General features: G+C 47.2%; 1 protein-coding gene across 1 annotated transcript; it reads left to right on the forward strand.

The window, feature by feature from the left end:
- The first annotated feature begins 17,777 nt into the window (after positions 1-17,777).
- LOC101753323 (hsp70 nucleotide exchange factor FES1) lies at positions 17,778-20,506 on the forward strand. Its single transcript, XM_004956445.4, has 7 exons — positions 17,778-18,133; positions 18,313-18,404; positions 18,632-18,782; positions 19,167-19,294; positions 19,446-19,604; positions 19,682-19,864; positions 19,964-20,506. Exons 1-7 carry the CDS (start codon positions 17,851-17,853, stop codon positions 20,201-20,203), a joined length of 1,236 nt encoding a protein of 411 aa, XP_004956502.1. The 5' UTR covers positions 17,778-17,850; the 3' UTR covers positions 20,204-20,506.
- The last annotated feature ends 1,047 nt before the right edge of the window (positions 20,507-21,553 follow it).

Below are 21,553 nucleotides of genomic sequence, written 5' to 3' on the forward strand. Positions count from 1 at the left end.
ACAATATCATCTCTCCAATATATTCTTCATTGCCTTGTAGTACTAGTGCACGTGCATGCCCATGCAAGTCCAGAAGTACTGGAGCATGCATGTCCAAGTATGCCAGCATGCGACGATTGGCCTCCTGCCGACGAATGATGATGCTCTCAGGTACCATCCAGATTATGGCAACTGGTAGCTAGGGGGATCGTCTTATACTAGCGTCGTCTCTGACAGCCCGCGGCGTCGTGTCGTTGGCCGCTCCTTCTTGTTGCCCCTGGCAGCCACGTGGTGCCGACATGGTCCGTCATCTTGGCGTCGTTCTCCCATCCCGCCGGCCTCGTGTCGTGCCGTCGTCAGCATCAGTAGCCTCTTGTCGTTTCAGCCTAGCGACGACGTCATCGTCTTCTCCGAACTACCTCCGGCAGCCCCGCGGCGGCGGCGGCATCAATCTTGTCGGCAGCACCGTGTTGTTGTCTAGCCCGACAGCCTCCGTCATCGTCTTCATTAGCGCGCCACCTTGTCGTATTTACGGCGTCACCTTAATTCGCAGCAACTTGCGGCGGCGTCGCTGCCGGGCGTGGGCGCCGTGTCTCCATCACGGATACAAGACTTCACGCTGCTTCCGTAGCCGATTTGACTGCAGGCCTGACTCCTCCATCGTCTAGCATACAATGATAGAAGAATAGGCAGCTAGGAAATAGCTGCCCAATGAGAACTGGCGCTGCATGTAATAAATGAGCCGATAAGAAGTTTTTAGGCTATCCCATTGCAAGGTTTCATTGCACTGTTTCCAAGGATGCCACGTCATCCCATAAGGTGTATTCTCATGAATGAAATAGGAGGTCCTAGTGCACAGTTTCATTTCACGATTTCATAGGATGCCCATGACATTAATTGTGATGCATGTGATTGGATATGGTTAGATGAAATGAAATTCTATAGCCCCAATGCAAGTTTCAATAGGTTTCATAGTCTTGGAAACAGTGTATACACAATTTCATCCTGATGAAACTCCTTCCCTCTCTCACTTCATAACTACCATGCCATGTCATCACATATGCTAATGTGTCACCGTATTTAATGTGCATGAAACCTCTATAAAACTCCTATTGGGATTAGCCTTATGCTAATAAAGTAATATGTTGTGATCAGCCGATAAGATCAATTGACATTCCAGGAGCCGATTAGCACTTCCTGCGTCATTCCCAATGGAAGAAGTACGTCCTCGTTTTGCCCTTGGATATAATTTCATCCTTAGAATATTCCTTCATCGAGCATAGCATGAGTCATCGGCTCAAGTGCTCATTGAAGTTTCAATATTGTCAGTAACTGATGTGATGGCCAATCCGACGCCTAGCATCATTATCAATTTAAACAAGGCGTCGTCAATCCACCTCCCCTTGCTATTATCTCAATATTGGCATCTAACTGATCGTGGTGTCATAGCCAATGCCGATACCAGCTACAAGCCGATGTCAACAGGGCCCGTAGCCGACGCACGAGCTACAAGCCAACGCCAACCTGTCGTGCTTTGGGGTTGAAGAGCACGGCGCTTGACGAAGTCGGTGAGCACGAGCACGGCGGCGGGCTGCGGCGTGGCGCTGTCACCGCGGGTGCACTTACTGCCTGTAAACCAGGCGGCGCGGACCTCCGCGACCTTGCGCTGATCCTCGCGGTGGACATATTGGCCCCGGCGAGCTTATGGACGTCGGTGCTGTAGACGAGTCAATTAACTCCTGTATGGCCGATACTTCTTTCATGCCGGCCAAAATAACCAATTTCGGTAAGCAAAAAACCTTCTGTTATTTCCGATCCAATCTCCATCTTTGATGTTTCCTTTTGCTTCTTTCTACTTGCATGTGAAATCCAAGTCATGTCTTGCTTTCTAAAATATACGTAGCAACATCGGACTTGCCATTCAACGTCATCAGCCAATCTACTGCAAGCAATAAATTAATCAAGCTCCACCAACACTATATATCGACTCTTCTTCTATTACTCCCATCGGCTATCCTTTTGAACCAAGCAGCCGATATGTCCTATCTGAACTGAGCATTTTGTCTTGATACCATGTGCGGCATGTAACCGATTTGATTAAATGAATTTGCATGCATCGAATCTTCTCCCTCACCATTGTGTGTCTCGTAATTAACTTGGCACCAAATCCATCTGAATAACACGTAGCCGACAGACATATCTCATCAGCTTTCAGCGTCAATGTTATACTTTGATCTGCCCCCAAGACGATATAAGGATCGATTCTGCATCTTGATCGCCTTTAGATTTTTTAGATTTTATGAACGTGTTCCACTGGGCGTGCCAAGAGCGTATTGACGCAAAATCTGGACCTCAGACTTCTGCGTTGAACAATACAAAGGACATGAGAGATCTGCTTAACTCCAGTGCAGGCTTCAAATCGGCTCGCGAGTGGTGCAAGGCGTGCCCTGAAAATTGATAAGGTAGACATTAAATTCCTAAGCCGATCGGTGGCGAAGCCTTTCGAACTCAAGGGTAGGCGTTCTTGGAATAAACACCATAACAAACGGATATTCAATGTAATCATGCAGTGTAAATAAAGAAAGCATTAATGACGTGTACCATCAGCTAAAACAATAATCACAACAGCTATAAAAGGAAGCCTTTGTTAGCCACACGCTTATCAGATAAACTATCAGATCTAGCCAATGTATTGATAAGTGTATTGAACTCAGACAAAGTAACATGAATGAGAAAGCTTTGGCATCAATCTACTAACTTAAAATATTAGAACATAGCAACAAGGACTAGCCGATGCTGACTATACGCAATCCAGATACATTAACAGATCTTAATTAATGTCTTGATAAGTGTATTGAACTTAGATAAAGCAACACGAATGATAAGGCATTAACCTCAATTTGTCAAAATAAAGGACTAGAGCACAATCACCAAAGGCCTCTTGCCTACCACTTACAAGCCGATTAAGGTAACAAAATCTAATCAATGTCATGACCGTGTATTGAACTTAGACAAGGTAACATGGTGAGGGGGCATTAACTTTGACCCATATATCTTAACAGACAAGCTCGCGGTAGCAAGGCTTCGTACGCGCCTCTATCAGCTTAATGACGTCAACATGCTTCCGTGAGATACGGATAATACCCGACCGAAGCATCGGCTCTCAACAGTATCGTGCTGATTTCAAGGGCCCGATAGTTAGCAATACGAGGGGCAGGGGTAAAGATCTATCGGACCTAGCATATATAAAACAAGTGGAGCATGCTAGGTGTAGCCAGCCGATATGGTCAGATAACTGGTGAACGCTTAAAAGAGACTAGGAAACTGATGAGAATAACCTAATCAGATCTAAAACGTTCGATAACTGTGAGCAACGTCGAAGACAATAAGAATATTGGTTAAAGCTAAGCAACTTCTACTTGCAATCTAAGATAACTCGATAACTAGCCACACAACAATATCAGAATATTAGACTTAACTTAGAAAGTTCTGATAGAGGTAGTAATGACCAGATGATGGTACTTACAAGCTCGCTTAAGATCGTAGTCGATGCAACCTTACGCGCTAAAAGGAACTTGTCGAATCTACGTTACTCCTACTCCTAAGGGTTTTGGCGGCGTGGCGTTGAAATGTTGTATCGATTAATTGATGATTGATTATTTTACAAGCATCAGGATGCACATATTTATACCCTTGAGGTTACCCGTACTCATATAGCCAAAAGGACTAAAAGCTTCCTAATTACAACACTCGGACATGGCCACAACAAATGACCGATACAAACTCTCCTAATTTAAAATAAGGAAACTAATCTCTAAGGAAACTAATCTGTAAGATACAATTACGACTCTATATGTCCCATATCTCCGTTTGCGTCTTCAGGCAAACTTATCATGCTTCTTAGGCCTGGTTGTGACACTTGCTTAAAAATAAGCAAAGGGAACCAAACGGGCCCTTAATTAATCAAACCAACCACCATCCTTTCCTTAATTACCTCGCATGCACTTTAGAGACGTCACTTTCCATACAGGCATCCATGCATCTATGTTTATTTTAACCACCTTGCATGCACGTGCTGATCCTCCATTCTAGCACCATATATCCGATCACCTCACGACGTCACCGTCATCCTCGGCAGTCTGGTGTCCTGGGAGCATCGTAGTAACAGCGGCGACGGGAGCGTCGTATTGCTATCCTGGCAGCTTTGTGGAATTTTATCGGCCAAAATCCAGTGTCAACACGAGAACGCAACCAAACTGGTTAAGCGCTGCATGGTGTGTCAATTCCACGCAAAGCAGATTCATCAGCCAGCACAGGTGCTGAACACCATCCTCCTTTCATGGCCATTTGCGGTGTGAGGGCTCGATATTTTGGGAAAATTCCTGAAGGCAGTCGGAGGATACGAGTGGCTATACATCGTGGTGGACAAATTCACAAAGTGGCCAGAGGTGGTACCGGTCGTCAAGGCAAACAAAGGTTCAGCCCTGAAGTTCATAAAGGACCTGGTGGCTCACTTTGGCGTGCCCAACAGAATCATCACCGATAACAGAACGCAGTTCACCAGCGCCCTCTTCAGTGATTATTGTGAAGACATAAACATCTAGTTGTGTTTCGCGTCTGTCGCTCACTTTAGGAGCAACGGACAAACAAAAAGGGCCAATGCAGAAGTGCTTAAAGGGCTAAATACCAGGACCTACAACGAGCTCAAGAAGCATGGTACCAGGTGGATCGACAAGTTGTTGGCGGTGGTACGGGCCAACTGAACAACACCCAAAAGGGCCACGGGAGAAACCCCTTTCTTCCTAGTCTACGGGGCGGAAGCGGTCCTCCCCTCCGAGCTAACCCTAGGAAGCCCGAGGGTACACGCCTACGAAGAAGAAGATCAAGAGCTCATGCGCCAGCAAGATGTTTTGTATCTGGAAGAAGTAAGGTGCATATCGGCACTGCGGGCGGCCCAGCACCAGCAAGCTCTTTGCTGCTACCACCAGCAACATGTCCGACCACGGGAACTTCAGGTTGGAGAATTTGTGCTGCGATGCTTCCGGTCCTGGCAGGGCAAGAACAAGCTGTCCCCCATGTGGGAAGGGCCCTTCCGGGTGATGGAAGTGCGGCGGCCAGGAGCAGTCAAGTTGATCGACAGAGATGGCATCCCAATACCCGACATGTGGAACATTGAACACCTCCGTAAGTTCTATCCATAGATAGCGTGAGGGGTCCTGTTGCTCAGGCATCAAGGACAACTACCCCGGGATGTTCATCCCCGGGACAGTTGCCCGGGGGCTCCTACCTATGTACCGATTTACCCATGTATCATTTTAATGTTACCAATTTAATGTTAATTCCAGTCATATGTTAGCTTCTTAGCATTTGCCCTTTTTAATAGCAATTTAAGAAAAAAATTATGCTAAATCCTCTAATCACAATAAGCAAACCCCAGGACGCACCCCCTCAAGGAAAGTGTTTTTGTCCAAGACGATAGTAGCTGAGTCGCCGGTGGGTCCCAACGGTTAGCACCTAGCTCCCGACCTGGTCCCCGGACCCTGGGCATGGCCAACACCCAACGGCTCTCAATCTCCACAATAATGTCTACCGGCACAAGCATAAGTACGAGAAATGGCACCTTCCTTGGAAGAGAAAAACTAAAACAAACACCCTTTATTTCATGTTTCGTACATGGTGGCCTTTTTACGGCATGAAAAGGAGCCAAGTACTCTAAAAGGGAAATTTATTTTGGAGCAGTACACAGGAAAGTACATGGTCATTGTGACCTAAAGAAAAAATTTCACAAGGATAAAGCGAGCTCCATGGCGTAGGAACGTGAGGTTCCACACCATGGAGAAGGGGAAGTCCATGAGTGTGGAGCACCGCTCGAGGATAGGAGTGCCTCGCTGCAACTGAAGATGAGAAAAAGAGAGTGAAAGGTGACACCCCCGATCAACAACGGCAGCAGCAGCAGATAAGGCCTCAGCCCTGGGTGGAAGGAGCACCTCCGTGTCCACCATGGACGCTCCGCCCTCCCGGGAGGAAGGCGAACGGCGAGGAGCAGCCACATCAGGCACCTGTGAGGCACGTACTGAGTATCTTTCCCCAGTGCACCACTGCGGCGTGCCCGACATCTTGGCCGCTGCAAGCACAACACATCAATAACATCCTCCGTGGATGGAGATGTGAATATGGGCCAGCCCTTTTGACCATGGCCAGCCGGAGGCATGCGGGGACGACGGCGTCGCTGCAGTCCAAGAGGAGGCCGGGGGCTGCAGCGCAGGGCTATTCTTGAAGATCTGTCAAAGGCTAGCCCTCCTAGCAGAAGCCCTGCAAGCATGCCCCAACTCTATCTCGGGACCGGATCAAGGGCCTCGCAGGGAAGGAGAACGTCAAGCTAGCGAAGCGGCAGAGCAACCCCGCCAGGCATGCTCTCACCACTGGGCAGACCTCAGGAAGCACTGAACCAGCTTGCGATGGAGCAACAACATCCACAAGAGCCCTAGAAAGGGTCCCTATGGGAGGATGCCCACGTAGCTCTAGCAGGGAATCCAACCAGGTGGTCCTCCTTGGAGATGAGGCAGCACAAGAGGTAGGCGTCGACAGACGCGTACCGTACCTGCTTCCGGGACAGCCTCATCCCGGTCGCGGGTGGCGGCCTTCATTGACTTCTCCACCCTTCAGGGTGGCCTACCTCATCGGCGAGGCGATGTGGGAGCTGTCGCAGGGGGCTGTACCCATAGCAACCCAGCGAATGATCTAGGGAGGGCCACCCGCGAGGTCACCCAGCCGCGTACCTCCCCACCTTTCAAACCAGCTTTGCTATGCTGGGTGAGAAAGGGGAAGGGAGGTAGGATAGGTGCACAGACCTGAGGGTCTGTACACCGTACCCCTGCTCGTCGTGTTGACACCAGTTTTTAGGGAGAGAAACCGTTGTGGATAAGGTTCTGATAACTGGTTTTTGCCCCCTAATTTTGGAATATAATATTATGTTCCAAAATTCTCTTCTCTTGTTAGCATCTCCACGGAGCTGATATCCTTCCAAAATCCAAAAGAGTCGGTGCCACAATCATGATTCTTTTCCTGGTCTTTGTGATGGCGCCGCCCTCAATTTTCGGGATTCACCTGATCAACAATACTATTATATCACCGCTTTGTCCTTTCTCCTTCTACCTCAAGCCAACTAAGTTTTCCACCACCACAAATTAAAACTGGGCGTCTTCATCACTGATCATCCTCAACCTTCCCTGCGGGCACTAGAGCTTTGAAGTCAATCAATGGCGACCCCTACTTCTATTCCGAAGGTATCTCCGTGTCGCTGCCTTGCTTAAGCACTTTTTTAGATCTGATCTGTTTTCCGCCATGCTTCTTACTCCCCCCCTTTTTCACCTCAATTCGTAGGTTCTTGGAGACCATGTTCTGATTCCATTTAGTGATATGAATAATGCATTCTTCCTTGGCTCCATGGGTGACCAAGACCCTACCGATTTTATCAATGACGAAACCCAAAGGATTCCTTACAAGACCTCCTCCATGGATTTATCTGTTTGGGAAAATGGCTTTCGCTCATGGCTTTGCAACCCTCAAGGTTGGAGAACATGGTATCATAGGATGTCAGCTGCTAAGAGGGTAGAATGGGATGAATTGTGCATTGACCACCGTATTGAACTTTCTTTATCTGACATGAAAAATGATGAACCTATGCTTGCCACTGCCTCATACTTTTGGTCTAATGCACTGAATGCCTTCATGTTTAGAGATGGTCCAATGGCTCCTAGTCTGTTGGACGTTTACATGTTGACAGGTCTTGACATCACTTGTTCTGCTTCCCCTTTTCTTCTCAAGGTTGTCAATAAACACAAACTAGATACAAAAAGTATGATGAACTGGAGCCGATATATTGCTACCTTCAACAAAACCTCATGCACCATCAGTGACAAAGAGCATGCAGCTTTCCTGAACAAATGGCTAGAGAATTTTGTTTTCTATAGATCAACCTCAATCCCTTCATCAGATTCATAGTGTTTTGCTAAAAAGTTATCTGTTAGTGGTGCCTCTTGGACAATATCTTCTAGGCGGTGTATATTATCTGATGCATCAAGTGTCAGTTAAACTGAGGATAGGTTCACCCATTGTCTGAATAAATGGCCCATGGTGGTTCATCCAACTCTATCTTAATGTCTATACTGCATCGAGATTTGGGAGAACTCTGACAGCAAACCCCTTCCCCACCAACTATGATGAAGGCGATAGAATCATGCGTCAAAGATGTACCTCTTTTGGTGAAGCAGCATCAGCTTGTCGTGGAGCTTCATTGACAACATCCTCAATAGCCGATCTGTTCAAGATCTTTGACACTGAATTTCTCCAACATCATCTCGCTGGTTTGTACATGTAGAGAAGAACAATAACTTTGAATTTCCAACTGACCTAGACTTGGACCAAGTGGGCATCGACAGTCGTAGCACAACCATCTTATTAGCAAGCATCTCCCATTGCGTACTGCCTGTCGGATTTGGCCAAGGAAAATCTTTAAAGCCTTCTTACAGGTTTTATAACCCATCAGTCTTTGCTCATCAGCTGGGTTTTAGCCAAGTCCCAATCGGCCTATTTTTTATGGACAAAGTGAGAGCCAGGGATCCTCTGAATCAACTCCTTAAGTTTGACAGGCTGAAAAACTTGACTTCCTCATTACCCTTTCCAGCCCTCGTAGAATGGCAGTGTCTCTCGAGGTTTGCATCAAAGCTCTTTATCCCGTGGTGGAGCGAATGTCAGAGTCATCTGGCCAACAAATCGGCTACATATTACTACAAGAAAATCTTTCCAGAATATGACTCAAACAATGAGGTAATAGCCTTGATTCTTAATTATCTTCAATTTTTATTATTGCTTCCTCTTATTTTTCCTACTTCTTTAGGAAATAATTGATAATGAAAGCCTGACTGTGAGCAACTCTGGTCGGCCGATTGACTAAGGTCCTCCAACTTCTGCTCCAATCCTGGGATCCGGTGCTCCTCCTGTATCTACTTTGCTCAAAGGCATCCCTTCCATTAGCAAGCATAAATTGTCTTCCACAGACACTCATCAATGAAAGAGAAGACAATCACACATTGGATCAGCATCTAGGGTATGATTTCTGCTTTCTTTACTTCCTACAACAATCCCTTTTTGCTAACTTTCCTTCTGCTACAGATAATACCAGATTCAGTATTGGCTCATCATTCAGAAAGTGAGGACTTGTAAGAGCAACATGATCTGAACCAGCAACAACTACTGTCATCGATTCAGGTAAAACCTTAGATTAACAACACCCCTGGTCTTCTCTATATATCAACTCATAATCTTCTTGCAGGAAGAAATAATTCATGAAGAAACAATCAACCAGCTAGAATTATGCCGTCGGCTTCATTATCACCTAGGAATCTCCTTAATCCCTCAGGGTCCGTAGCTGATGAAGACAACATCCAAGCCGATGCCCATGTGTAGCAACAGACTTATATCCAAGTATCAATTTTTGCTTTTGTCAATAATACTCTTCTTAATTAATAAATGTTTACATTGATCAATCTTTGAGGTTGATAGGCCATTAACATCGGCCTTATTCTCCTTCAGCATCGACGAATATGTGGATGATGAAGAAATAATCTCAAATCCCAAAGCTCAGTCAGTTCCTTTAAACATTAAAAACCAACTGTCGGCTATGCTGCAACTGCTTAACCAAGACACAATGACTCTTATGGAGGACGTAGAGCCAATACAGAAGCTATTCAAGCAAATTAGGTAGCATCTAAGCCCAGAACTAGTATTAATGGTGACCCCTGCAGCCTTCATCGAAGCAAACTATGTCCAAGTTCAATCGGCCAAAAAGCGCATAGCCGAGAGGCAAATAAACCAACAGGGCAGAAGCTCAATTGGAAGTCAGTCGACTGAAAGCCAAGGAGATCAAATAGCAATTCGATGAGCTGGTTGCCTCTTCCTCTAATGCAGAGCAATGCTTGAAAGAACTGGAAGCTGAACGCGATCAGCTACAAACCGAGTCGATCAAGAGATTACAACAACCAAGCATCGGATCAACAACCACCCCCTCGCCATCCAAGAGAAGAAGGAGTTGGCCACCCTTGTTAATGAAGCTCGTTGCCAACACCAAAACATCACTAAGATCTCTGGATTAGATGAAGAGGACATGAAGCTAATAGCCGACGTGGATCAGATTTGCCTGCGTGCGATTGAGGCCCTCGAGAAGGCTTTGTAAAAACACTTTATTTGTCTCTTCATGTCGGCTTTTACATAACTCTTTTGCATCTATCCTGTTTTTAATACTTGGCAATCATTATATACCAACCCAAATGCTAGGATTCTATTTCTTTAAATATCTTTCATTTTCTTTTGCGAATACTTCTCCTTCAAGAGTTTTCAAAATGTATGCATTTCCAGGAACACAACGATTAACTCGATAGGGTCCTTCCCAATTAGGCAACCATTTTCCAAACTTATTATCCTTTGTCACTATCGGCAATATCATCTTCCATTCACCTTCTCAAAAACTCTTGGGTACCACCTAATACTTGGCAACCCGAGCTTTATCGGCTTCAATCCGTTCCAATGCAATCAATCAACGATGAACCAAATCTTCCAACTCATCTTTCATTAGACCATAATACTCATCACCTGAAAGCTGATCTTGACTATCAATCCTCCTTGATCCAGTCTTTATTTCCCAAGGTGATACCGCTTCATGCCCATAAACCAATTGATAAGGTGAAACTTTAATGGCCTAATGATAAGCCATCCAATAAGCCCATAACGCATCATTCAATGTTGCGTGCCATTTCCTAGGTGTTTCATCAATCTTGAGCTTTATCAACTTGATCACACTTTTGTTTGAAGCCTTTGCCTGACCATTAGCTTGAGCATAATAAGGTGAAGAATTCAATAGCTTAATCCCCAATCCATAGATAAATTCCTCAACCTCTCTGGACATAAACATTGACCCTTGATCAGTTGTAATGGTTTGAGGAATTCTGAACCTATGGATGATATGTTCTTTGATAAAATTAATGACGTTACTTGAATCAGCATTCTTCAAGGGAATTGCTTCCACCCACTTTGTAAAGTAGTCAGTTGCTACAATTATAAATTTGTGACCTTTGCTTGATGATGGATAAATCTAGCTGATGAGATCAATTCCACATCCTCTAAATGGCCAAGGCTTCATAATTGGATTCATAGCTGATGCTGGTGCTCTTTGAATATTTCCGAACTGTTGGCATTCTTGGCAACCTTTGTAGTCGAGGGATCCGGCACTACCCCTGTCTCTACAGGGATGGTTTCCTCTTCATCTCTGCACCAAAAAGCATCACTACATGATTTCAAGACAACCCAAAGTCATTCAAACAGACAAGAAAGCTCATCGAGTCGAACGTGGTGGCAGTCGCACACGCTTCTTGTCAGCAACAGGCGGCCGAGTAATGGGTGCCACGGGAACAGCCACCGTCACTGTCTTCTCGCCAAGGCCTACAAAACTGAAGTCAAGACTATAGCACTACTCAAACGAATACAATCGGAAGGGACAACATTTACCACTAGCGATCACATTGGACAGCAAAGTACCAGTAGCAAGTATTGGCGACACCTCCTTTGCTGCACCCGCTACTCCAGCAGGCAGCCCCAGGACCGCCTGGTCAGTAATGGGCGGCATGGCAGCCGATGGAGTTAGCGCAGATAACTCGGGGGCTACCCTAGTTTCTGTTGATGGCACCCTCTCCGGCACCATGTCAACAGACACATCACCAACTTCTGGGTCGGTCACGACCATTTCTTCAGAAACAGCTTCATCTCCACCAAGCGCCGTATCTACAGCCTTTACGAATAAAGACAAAATTCATCGCATCACTAACAAGTTCAAATCCATCAGTAACAGACAAGTTCACGACTACATACCTTGGTACCCCGAGACTTCTCAGGGGTCGAAGCAGACTTAGCCCTAGACATCTTGCGGACTACCCTGCGTCTCTTAACAGGAGGAGAGGGCTCGTCCTCCGACTCCTCAACAACAGCTCCCGACTCTTCTTCCGACTGCGCCAAGTAGCCGGCAAGAACTCGAGACTACAAACACACAAGTCGGTATCAGCGGCAAATATCACATAAGTCAAAAGAGAACAAGTTAGGTGCAAAGACATACCACTTCTGGCTCATACTAGGCATCATACTGATGGAGGGCTGCAGGGATTACTGGTACTCCCTGATAGTTCCTGAAAAACTTGGCCAGTAGCGCCTCCACGTCATCATCAAATATATCCTCATGGGACATACGCGATGGATCCTTAAGACCTACATACTCACTTCTCGAGTGAGCACGTTGTTGAAGGGGCTGGACCCTTCTCTTCAGGAAGCTGACCACCACGTTGATTCCAATCAAACCGAGTGCCTTCAACTCGGCGATCTGCTGCATCAGGTGATCGAGCTCAGGGGTGTCCTCGGGTTCACTCACCCAGTTCTCCGCGTGCTTGGGCGCGTGACCAGTCACCACAGGCAAGCGAGGTTCATGGTTCCCGATGTAGAACCACCTTTTTTTCCACTCCCCATGGGAGTCGGTCAGATTATACTCAATATATGCGCCCGAGTTCCTGAGTTGGAACCCAGCGTCTCCAAAGACTTTCGTCCGTTGGGCACTCGGTTGAGGCTTACAACGGAACAGCTTCCTAAACAACTCAAGGCTTGGAGGAACTCCCAGATAAACTTCGCAAAGGTGTACGAAAATAGACATGTGCAGTACACCATTGGGATTCAAGTGGACAAGCTGAAGTTTGTAATACTTGAGAATACCTCTAAAAAGTCGGAGGTGGGCACCGCCAACCCCCTTTCCACAAAATGCATGAGCATCACTGTCTCGCCTAGATGTTCTTCAAATTGCCACGCATTTGGAAATGCGGGGCGCCACTCAAGAATCTCCTTCGGCTGAAGGAGCTTCGCATCGACTAGCGCTTGGACCGCTTCCTCCTTCATCACCGAATGTTGCCAGGTTGCCCCGAGCGGCGCCGGCGCAGTTTGGTCCGTCGGCCCCACCTTCGGCGCCGGTAGCACCAACTCCTTCCCCTTCTTGGTTTTCACCTTGCCCATCACCGGAGCCTTGCCCTGGATCTTCTCGAGTTTCTTGCCCATCTTCTTCGTGCGCATTCGCTGATGCCAACCTCAGAAGGAACTCACACTCGGATCTTCCTCAAAAAGCGGCAACAGCGGCGGCGGCGGCACTGGCGGCGGCGAAACGCAGAGCGGAGGCGCAGAGGAGGAAGAAAAAGAGATCTGATTACAGTACGGCGTAACAATAACCGAAAGGGGGCCTTCCAGTTTTATCTCCGCCAGCTCCGGTTTCCAAACGTCGGTTGCGCAACGGACAGATTAATTACGCATTAATCGCCTTAAACACCCAACCGCTACTCTTTTCAGCGGACTGCTGACCACTTCAACGACAAAGATCGCTTAAGTGCTCGGGGGCTGTGGGTACCGTACCCGTTGGTCAGTTTTTTTCAATTACTAAGATGTCCAAGGGTAAAATGGACAAAAGCTGGTTTGACCCTAAGCCTGACTCTTCGACTCAACCTAAGGCTCGGGGGCTACTCCATATGGAGTGCGATTGACATCGCACTACCATATAAAATTACTCGGGATGGAAACGACTTGAAGGAGCAAAAAGAGTACCTTCCAGCCACGCGACAGTACTCGAGCACTTCGGTCTGCAACCTCTACGACTAAGCTACTCGGATAGTGCCCGCAGTACCCAAGACTGTGGCGCACAACTACAAAGTACTCGGGGGCTTGTCGGGCATACACCCCAGGTCCACGAGTAGGCCTTGGATGACCCACCAAGGGACGTACTCGGACAAGATCAGGACAAGGATGGGAGTATCCTACTCGGACTAGTCAAGTATGTTTACGGAAAACTACTCGAGCCATTACCGAGTAGAACTTTGTAATAGTACCCGACTAGGACTCAGACTTGTAATCCTGCCCTCCCATGTATATAAGGGCAGGCAGGGACCCCCCTCAAGTACACAGACATACACGTCTCAACATAACTCAATACAAACCAACACACAGGACGTAGGGTATTACGCGATCTAGCGGCCCAAACCTGTCTAAATCGTGTTCCTTGCATCACCATTGATTCCTTGATTCTCGACGACCCTTACCGCATAAAAGACCATCTAGGGTACCCTCTAGGCGGGTTGCCGGTCTAAAACACCGACAAACCCCAAGACCCGATTGGCTAATGACACGTGGGCGAGGCAAAAGCTAGCGGGACTCGTTGGGGTCATTCGTAGTCGTAGGGGCCCCACTCGCAGAGGACTGTAGTCCGACGAGAAGAGGGCCCTCTGTAGGAAGGATCCACGAGACGGAAAGTGGCAAAGACAATGGGTCCTTGCTGCCAGCTTCTCTAAGAAGGATCTACCTCGACGAACCGCTCATGCTCCTAGATAAAAATCACCATAAAAAAAGAAAAGAAAAGAGAGGGGATAACAGTGAACAGAAAGGATGCGAAGGTCAAACCTGCGTCTAGGCCCTGTGTAGATCCACTGCGACGCCGAGGCCACCACGGTCGTCCCTGCCCTAGGACGCTTGGGCAGGGGGAAACGGCTAGCGGACGCACCCGCTGGTCTCCCCACCATCACATATGACGTCCCTTGCCTCGGGACGGGTGGAGTAGGTGGAGGAGAGAGTGGTGGCGGCGTCGATGATGAAGAAGACCTATCGGGACTAGATTAGGAGGCCGCTGACGCCTCCCCTCCCCTTTGGGAGCTGCCGTCCGTGATGATCCACTCGCTCTTCCCTTGATGTGGATGCCACCGGAAGGGCGAGCGCGGTGCGTGACGAGCCCACGCGCATCGGTCTCTGGGAGTGTCGAGAGGAGAGCGTGGCACGCCTGGTCCTCACACAGGGGCACAGCAGGCCCTGACAGGATCCCCATCATTGGGTCTCGTACCTCCACGATCAGCATCAGCAACTTTGCAATCTCCGCATCGGAGAGGTCAGAGCCCACCCCTTGGCGCGTGCGGGTAGTGTCATCGATGCCGGTGTAGAACCACGCTGGGCAAGCCCGCGCCCGCAGGGGCGCAATACAGCGGTGAAGGGAGTCTACCACCACCATGGTTTGACATAAGCTCAGCCTGCCAAAGCTGGACGATCCGATCCAGCACAGGGTGACATTTTTCCCCAAGGTCCGGCTTAGCCAACCCCGTGTCGGCGATGGCAACTGGGGGAGAATCCGAAAGTCAGAGGCGTTGATGGGACACGATGGCGTTCATGTGCAACCACCACCTCTTCTAGTCCTCCCACTTGTCGTGGAGGATCATGGCGATGTAAAAGAAGCACACCCCCACCATGCGGGGAGCGCTGCTGGCTACCACACTCAGACATTGGCGGTAGAAGAAGTGGCGAAAGAGTTTGTTCGAGGGCCACACACCGAATAACATCTCACACAGATGCGCGAAGATGGCTAGCGTGAGGACGATGTTGGGCGTGAGGTGCACCAGATGCACCTGGTACTCCTCAGCACGCGGAGGAAGAATACGGAGAATAGAGGAAGAAGGCTGCAGAAGAAGAATGGAAGGAACATGACCACCTTTGGTGGCTCGTTGGGGCTCACCGGATCCGTCGCCCTCCGGATTGCCCCACCACTGTCTAGCCCGACCGGAGGTAGCAGTGCCCAGATGCAATCTAGGGCGTCTGCGGCTGTGATGGTGGAGCGCCTGAGGTAGGCGACCCGGTCGTCGTGCGGTGGCGGAGGAGGAGCCTAACGACTAGACCGATCGCTCCTAGCCATGGAGGTACGTATAGAAGCAGAAGAAAGGGCACGGCAAGAAGGCGAAGGGTTGAAAAAGATAAGTGGAAAAGAAGAAAGCCCTAAGAGCTCTCCCATGCAATCTTATAAGATTACGGCTGTGGCGCTTCGGCTTCGAGAAATGGCCGCTGAGAAATTAGTGCTGGAGGATCCCAGAATATAGGGGAATCCCAACCGAATCCTAGGCATTTGGGCACAAGGTGAAGGCAAAGCGTCAAGAGGTGGCCCCCCTCCTTTTACTAGCCCCCATGCTTGACCTAAGGCAAGTGTTCCAGCATAGGGCCAGGGGCTGCTGTCAGCGCCAAGGGAACAAGGGTCCCTCGAGAAGACACTTTCAAGTGAGGCCCGCCTATTCAAAAGGGGCTCCCTCTTGGAGAAGCCCAAGTAAGGAGATAGGTCGGGGAATCTGAGGCCCAGGAAGGATCATGAAAATATCGCGCCTACCCAGCAGGACCCGCAAGTGGTCCACATGGTGGGGGTAGGACGCACCCGAGGAGGTCCCCCGGGAAGGCTCCCTTCGAGGTGAAGCAAGCGGTGACGTATCCTGGCGTGTGAAGGGTGCGGCAGCCAAGGCAGGCCATCAGCAGGCGCCCCGTCCGCGTAAAAGCAACATCACTACGGCCGATGGGACACACCTAAAAGCCTCAGGGACCGATAGCCTCACTTGTCCCATCCCACAGGAGGCTGGCGCTGCCCTCGTGTCAAGGGTGCCCTGCCACGTTCCCGGCCACCCTCTGCCAAGGAGGCGGGTCCACATTAAGGACCCAGGCGGTAACAAAAGGCCTCCCAGGAACACTATCAGAAGGGTGGACCCCTCACTAGGGACCTGGGAAATGGTGAAGGACTCCTGGGAAGGTCCCCGGGAGCTAGGTTCAGTGCTCCCCGTCCCAGGACGGTGGGCCCAGGATGATAAAAGCAAGGGTTACTGAAGTAAGATGGTAAAATATGAGATTGAGATACAGAGGACTTGGATGGGTGTTCCGGTGCCGTGCATACCAAGGCAAGGGGGCGTCAGGGCAAGTGGACTACGCATCAGAGGAACTGTAGCAAGGAGCGCAGCCATTGGGCCACCGTGTTCACACGCACAAAGTAGTGGGATGGATTAGGGTGCAAGGCTCATCCCAACCAATCCCCCCCATGGGCCTAGCCTATAAAAGGCTGGCTCTTGTACAAACAAGAAAAACAACTCTAGCAACTCAACACACACGACATAAGGTGTTACGCTTTCTAGCCTGAACCTGTCTCACAAGCTTAACACTATGATCTCACTAAAGAAATTTCTTTCCTTTTTTGAAGGAGAAATATATTTTTGAACCTATGTAAAACTAGAGGAAGAAAAAAGATTGGTGTCAAACGCCTAAATCATACTTCCTCCGTTCCAAATTGTAAGTCATTCCAAGAATCTTGGAGAGTCAAAGCATCTCAAGTTTGACCAAAATTATAGAGAAAAATATAAAGATTTATGACATCAAATAGATATATTATGAAAATATAATTGATAAAGATCTAATGATACTTAGTTAACATCATAAATGTTATTATATTATCATATAAATTTGGTCAAACTTAAGATACTTTGACTCTTCAAGATTCTTAGAATGACTTACAATTTGGAACGGAAGGAGTATATTGTCAGGGAGATCAAGAAGCCATGCAAACTGGTCACAATGTGTGAGGTTAGCAATGTTAGAAGAGAGTGCAATAGATTAGCTCTGCACTTGCGTAATTAGCTAAAAGAACAACAGTGCATTGTGCGGTGCACATCATATTGTGTAAAAGAGCTCCTTCAAGCACTCAATTCCTTGATAAATATAAGAAAAACTGTTTTATTTTTTCCAAATTAATAAATGTTGGCACTTTTTTATACATAACATGGTTTTGATGGAATATATCATGGTTGGAAGGGTTCATTTGAAATAAATGCACCCGGTATAAAACTGCAAAATCCACCCGGCAATTCTACACGGTTCGAACCGGATCCCTCCCTCCCATCGCCCGCATTGCGTTTGCGTTGCGTCGCCTCCACTTCACTCTGATCCTTCCTGGCAGCCATGGCGGGGGCGAAACAGCCTCTCCGCTGCCGCATCCCGGCGCTCCTCGCCGCCGTCTTGGCCACCGCCCTGCTCCTGTTCTCTCCGGCAGCGGGGGCGGTGGAGAAAGGGTCGAACAGGTCGTCGTTGTTCGGGCAGCCGAGGCAGTGGGCCACGGGCAAGGACGAGGGGGAGATTCTCGCTGAGGCCGAAGCTCGCGGCAGCGGCGGAGGAGAGGAGTCGGTGACGGGGGACCAGGGGCGCGAGTTCGATTCGCTGGATGGCATGCTGCAGTGGGCGATTGGTACGGCTCGGGAGTTCGGGGGTTCCTCATTAGCTGAGTGATTTCCCCGATTTTAGCCCGAACTATTTGCAATTTGGGTGAACTTCTTATTGGAAATTTAATTCTTGCTTATTCGTTTGATTTTTCATTGAAGTGGCGCAAATTTATCTAGGAATGTGACTCCAGAATTGTTGATGCAGGGAACTCTGACCCGGATAAGTTGAGAGAAAAAGCTGCAGAATTGGAGAGGTTATCAGCGGATGAGTTACTCAAGCGGCAGATGGAGATTAAGGTGACGAGATTGGCAGATTGCTTCAGAATGATGGACACTTCTTAATTTATTTAAGTTTATAGTTCTCTTTAAGTTTAATCTCCATTAATTTAGGGATTTCCCGAATAAAAACTCTGCTATTTCTCTTGGTTGTAAAAGTTGATCTTCAGAGTTCAGACCAAGGTTTGGAAGATGCAAAATACAAAATATTTAGTGATCTTACCATCATCTAAACAACTGCCCTGCAGGAGCTGATGGAGAAGTTAAAGATGCCATCAGATGCTGACTTGATGAAGATTGCTATTGCTGACTTAAATAATTCCTCTGTTTCTCTGGAGGACCGCCAGCGTGCACTGCAAGAGCTTTTAGTTCTCGTTGAGCCCATCGACAATGCTAATGGTAAATCATGTGTTCTTTTCTTGAATAAACTTATGCTTGAAATCTGATCGTCAGAAATTCAACTCATGCATGACTGTCTGTCAGATTGTGCAGTTACAGAGAACAGATTCCCCTTTTCCTGTCTTTTGTCCACAGAGTTCAGTTTACAAACACAGTAGTGATTTACCTGCAATTGATGCATGCTAAAATGATCCATGTACCTATTGAATACTTATTTGTTCCGAAGGTTAAAACTTTGTTTTGAAGTTTCCATTTCCTGTTACTCCATTAGATAAAATTGGCAGCTTATTTCTGTTTTTTTTTCTGTCAGTTTATGCACAAAAAGAGTTGTACCTTTTCTCTGCTTCTCTTATGGCCACATTGTTTTCTTATGCTTATTTTCAGACCTTGACAAACTTGGAGGCCTTCTTCCGTTGATTCAGGAACTTAACAACACAGATGAAGGAATAAGGACTACATCAGCATGGGTGCTGGGTAAAGCCAGTCAGAATAATGCTCTTGTCCAAAACCAGGTATTATCAACATCTTAACAGGTCTCCAACTATTTCCCATGGTGATTTCTCTCTTTTAGTCCTATCCTTACTCAGGGAACTATTTCTGTTCTTTCACTGCATCATTCTATAGGGTATCAGTATTTACACATCTCTTTCTGCACTTGGCTAGATCCTTGGTTATGGAGCATTGGAAAGATTAGTGAACATGGGTTATTCCAGTTCTGCAGCAGAAGCTGCAAAGTCATTGTATGCTATATCCTCTTTGATTAGGGACAATGAACATGGCCAGGAGCTCTTCCTTTCAGAAAATGGGTATGCAATGTTGCAGGTAGAAGAAAGAAAATCATATTTTGAACATCTAGAAAAACAAGGTTTGAAGTGTACCAATGCGTTGTTTGTTTGCAGCACATACTGTCAACAGCTAGCACCAATATCCGGCTTCAGAAAAAGGTCGTGTCTTTACTGGCATATGTAGCTGACTTTCAGCTAAGTGCAGGAAAGTCACAGGCTCCATTCTTAAGCAATCACCTTTTCATAAAATCTGTAGTTGACATGATATCAGCTCCTGACCTTGACCTTGAGGAGAAGGTAAACTTTAAAATGGAATCTAAGTGAATACTTCCTTACGTTTGCCATGAAGTACGAGATGTTAATCTTCCTGTCACAATTGTTTTGATCATTATGCAGGCTTTGTTAGCTGTTAGGAGTCTGCTGCAGCTTACTTCAGCTGATGCCTCAGATCTTCAGAAGTTTTCAGGCCTGGATGGTACCCTGGACGCATTGAGAGTACAATTGGACGAGTTGACATCCCAAGAGGAACGAAGAGAGTATGCTTTGGAAGTTGAAATCCTGCGGAGAGAAGTCCAGATCATGTTCCAACAGAAATTCAATCAGGTATTGCAACATCAAATGAAAAATGACAAATGAAGGCAAATATAAACACTTGAGTTTCATGGGATCGTGGACAATTGATACAACGTCACAAAACAGTGACTGTATCGCCTATCGAATTACTGAAGAAAGAACTGCAATGGAACCAATTTCACTGCCATTCCTGCTTCGTGTCCTTAAAACGTTTCCTAAATCATAATACACCCATTGGTTGCTGCTGCTGTTCATATGCAAATACTCGAAGTTGGTACTGAGCCTAAAGCTATGGTTGCGTATGGCAATAGCTGTGATTTAACGGCTTCCTGTTTACACGAAATTTTGCTCAAGTTCTATCATACACATAAGGGTTTTTGCACAACTTCCATATGAATTAAACTAACAGTGCTTTGGAAAATCATGAAGTTTTGAATGATGCTAGTGCATGCCATCATCATGCCTATACAGAGAAAAGAATAGCAGATCTAGCTACTAATGCGCACACCCTGCTTTCGATAAGCTTTGTAGCTGAGATGGTAAGAACACTATATACGAATCGAGAGGTTCCGGTTCGAATCCTATACGAATTAAGTTTCACCCACTACAACTTTTGCTCATTGACAACTTCGGAGTATATATGTACTGCATGTAATTTATCTCTTTATTTGTACAGCATTTGCTCCTTGACAACTACATATATGTACCCATATGGTACTGCATGTTTTCTAGCATCTAACACCACATGCCGTGCCTACATATACACGACCCTCCCTCTGTTTCTTCACCTCTTGCTAGCCTTGCATGATGAGTGCATCCATCATGCATAAAGGATTGCACGAGAGAGCGAGGCTATAGAGACAGAGAGAGCCATCTTCATGGCGATTGGAGTGGAAGGCCCCAGGATTAAACGCTTAAGAAGACTACTTCGCCTTCGCGCTTTTGAGGTTCTTATCACCGTGCCAGCCCTGTGTAACAACTTAACATGGTGCTGACTCATCTCTGGCTGTATGCTAAGACGTCAGATCAGGCGCGGACTAACCGCTTGTAGTGAAACATTTGCTGCTTCTGTAGAGTCCATAACTCTGCTTTTTTTGGACTCATGTACTTTCGGTCGGCAATTCGTTGGGGAAGGAAACAAAGGAACAATTGCGTGGGGTTATCAATTTTTAAAATTAATTAGAGTAAAATGTACCAGAAGTTCATTGACTTGGGGTGTCATTTATATCTACAAATACTGAAATTATATTATTAAGAGCTGGCCATTGCTCCAATGGTCACAGAATCTATGCACACCGAACACCGGACTGTTCGGTGTACATACTGAACTAGCCATTGAGCCGCTGCTGCCCTGGCCCCACATGGGCATCACCATATTGTCCAGTGACTCACCAGTGCTCCTGATTACTGTTG

The sequence above is a fragment of the Setaria italica genome, chromosome II (genome assembly GCF_000263155.2).
Source record: "Setaria italica strain Yugu1 chromosome II, Setaria_italica_v2.0, whole genome shotgun sequence".
Classification (NCBI taxonomy): Eukaryota; Viridiplantae; Streptophyta; class Magnoliopsida; order Poales; family Poaceae; genus Setaria; species Setaria italica.

Excerpts from the sequence above, each read along its gene's own strand:
- LOC101753323 (XM_004956445.4), top strand. The coding sequence starts at position 17,851 with ATGGCGGGGGCGAAACAGCCTCTCCGCTGCCGCATCCCGGCGCTCCTC. Across the intron at positions 19,295-19,445 it reads ATGCTCTTGTCCAAAACCAG|ATCCTTGGTTATGGAGCATT; the intron begins GTATTATCAACA and ends GCACTTGGCTAG. Across the intron at positions 19,865-19,963 it reads ACCTTGACCTTGAGGAGAAG|GCTTTGTTAGCTGTTAGGAG; the intron begins GTAAACTTTAAA and ends ATCATTATGCAG.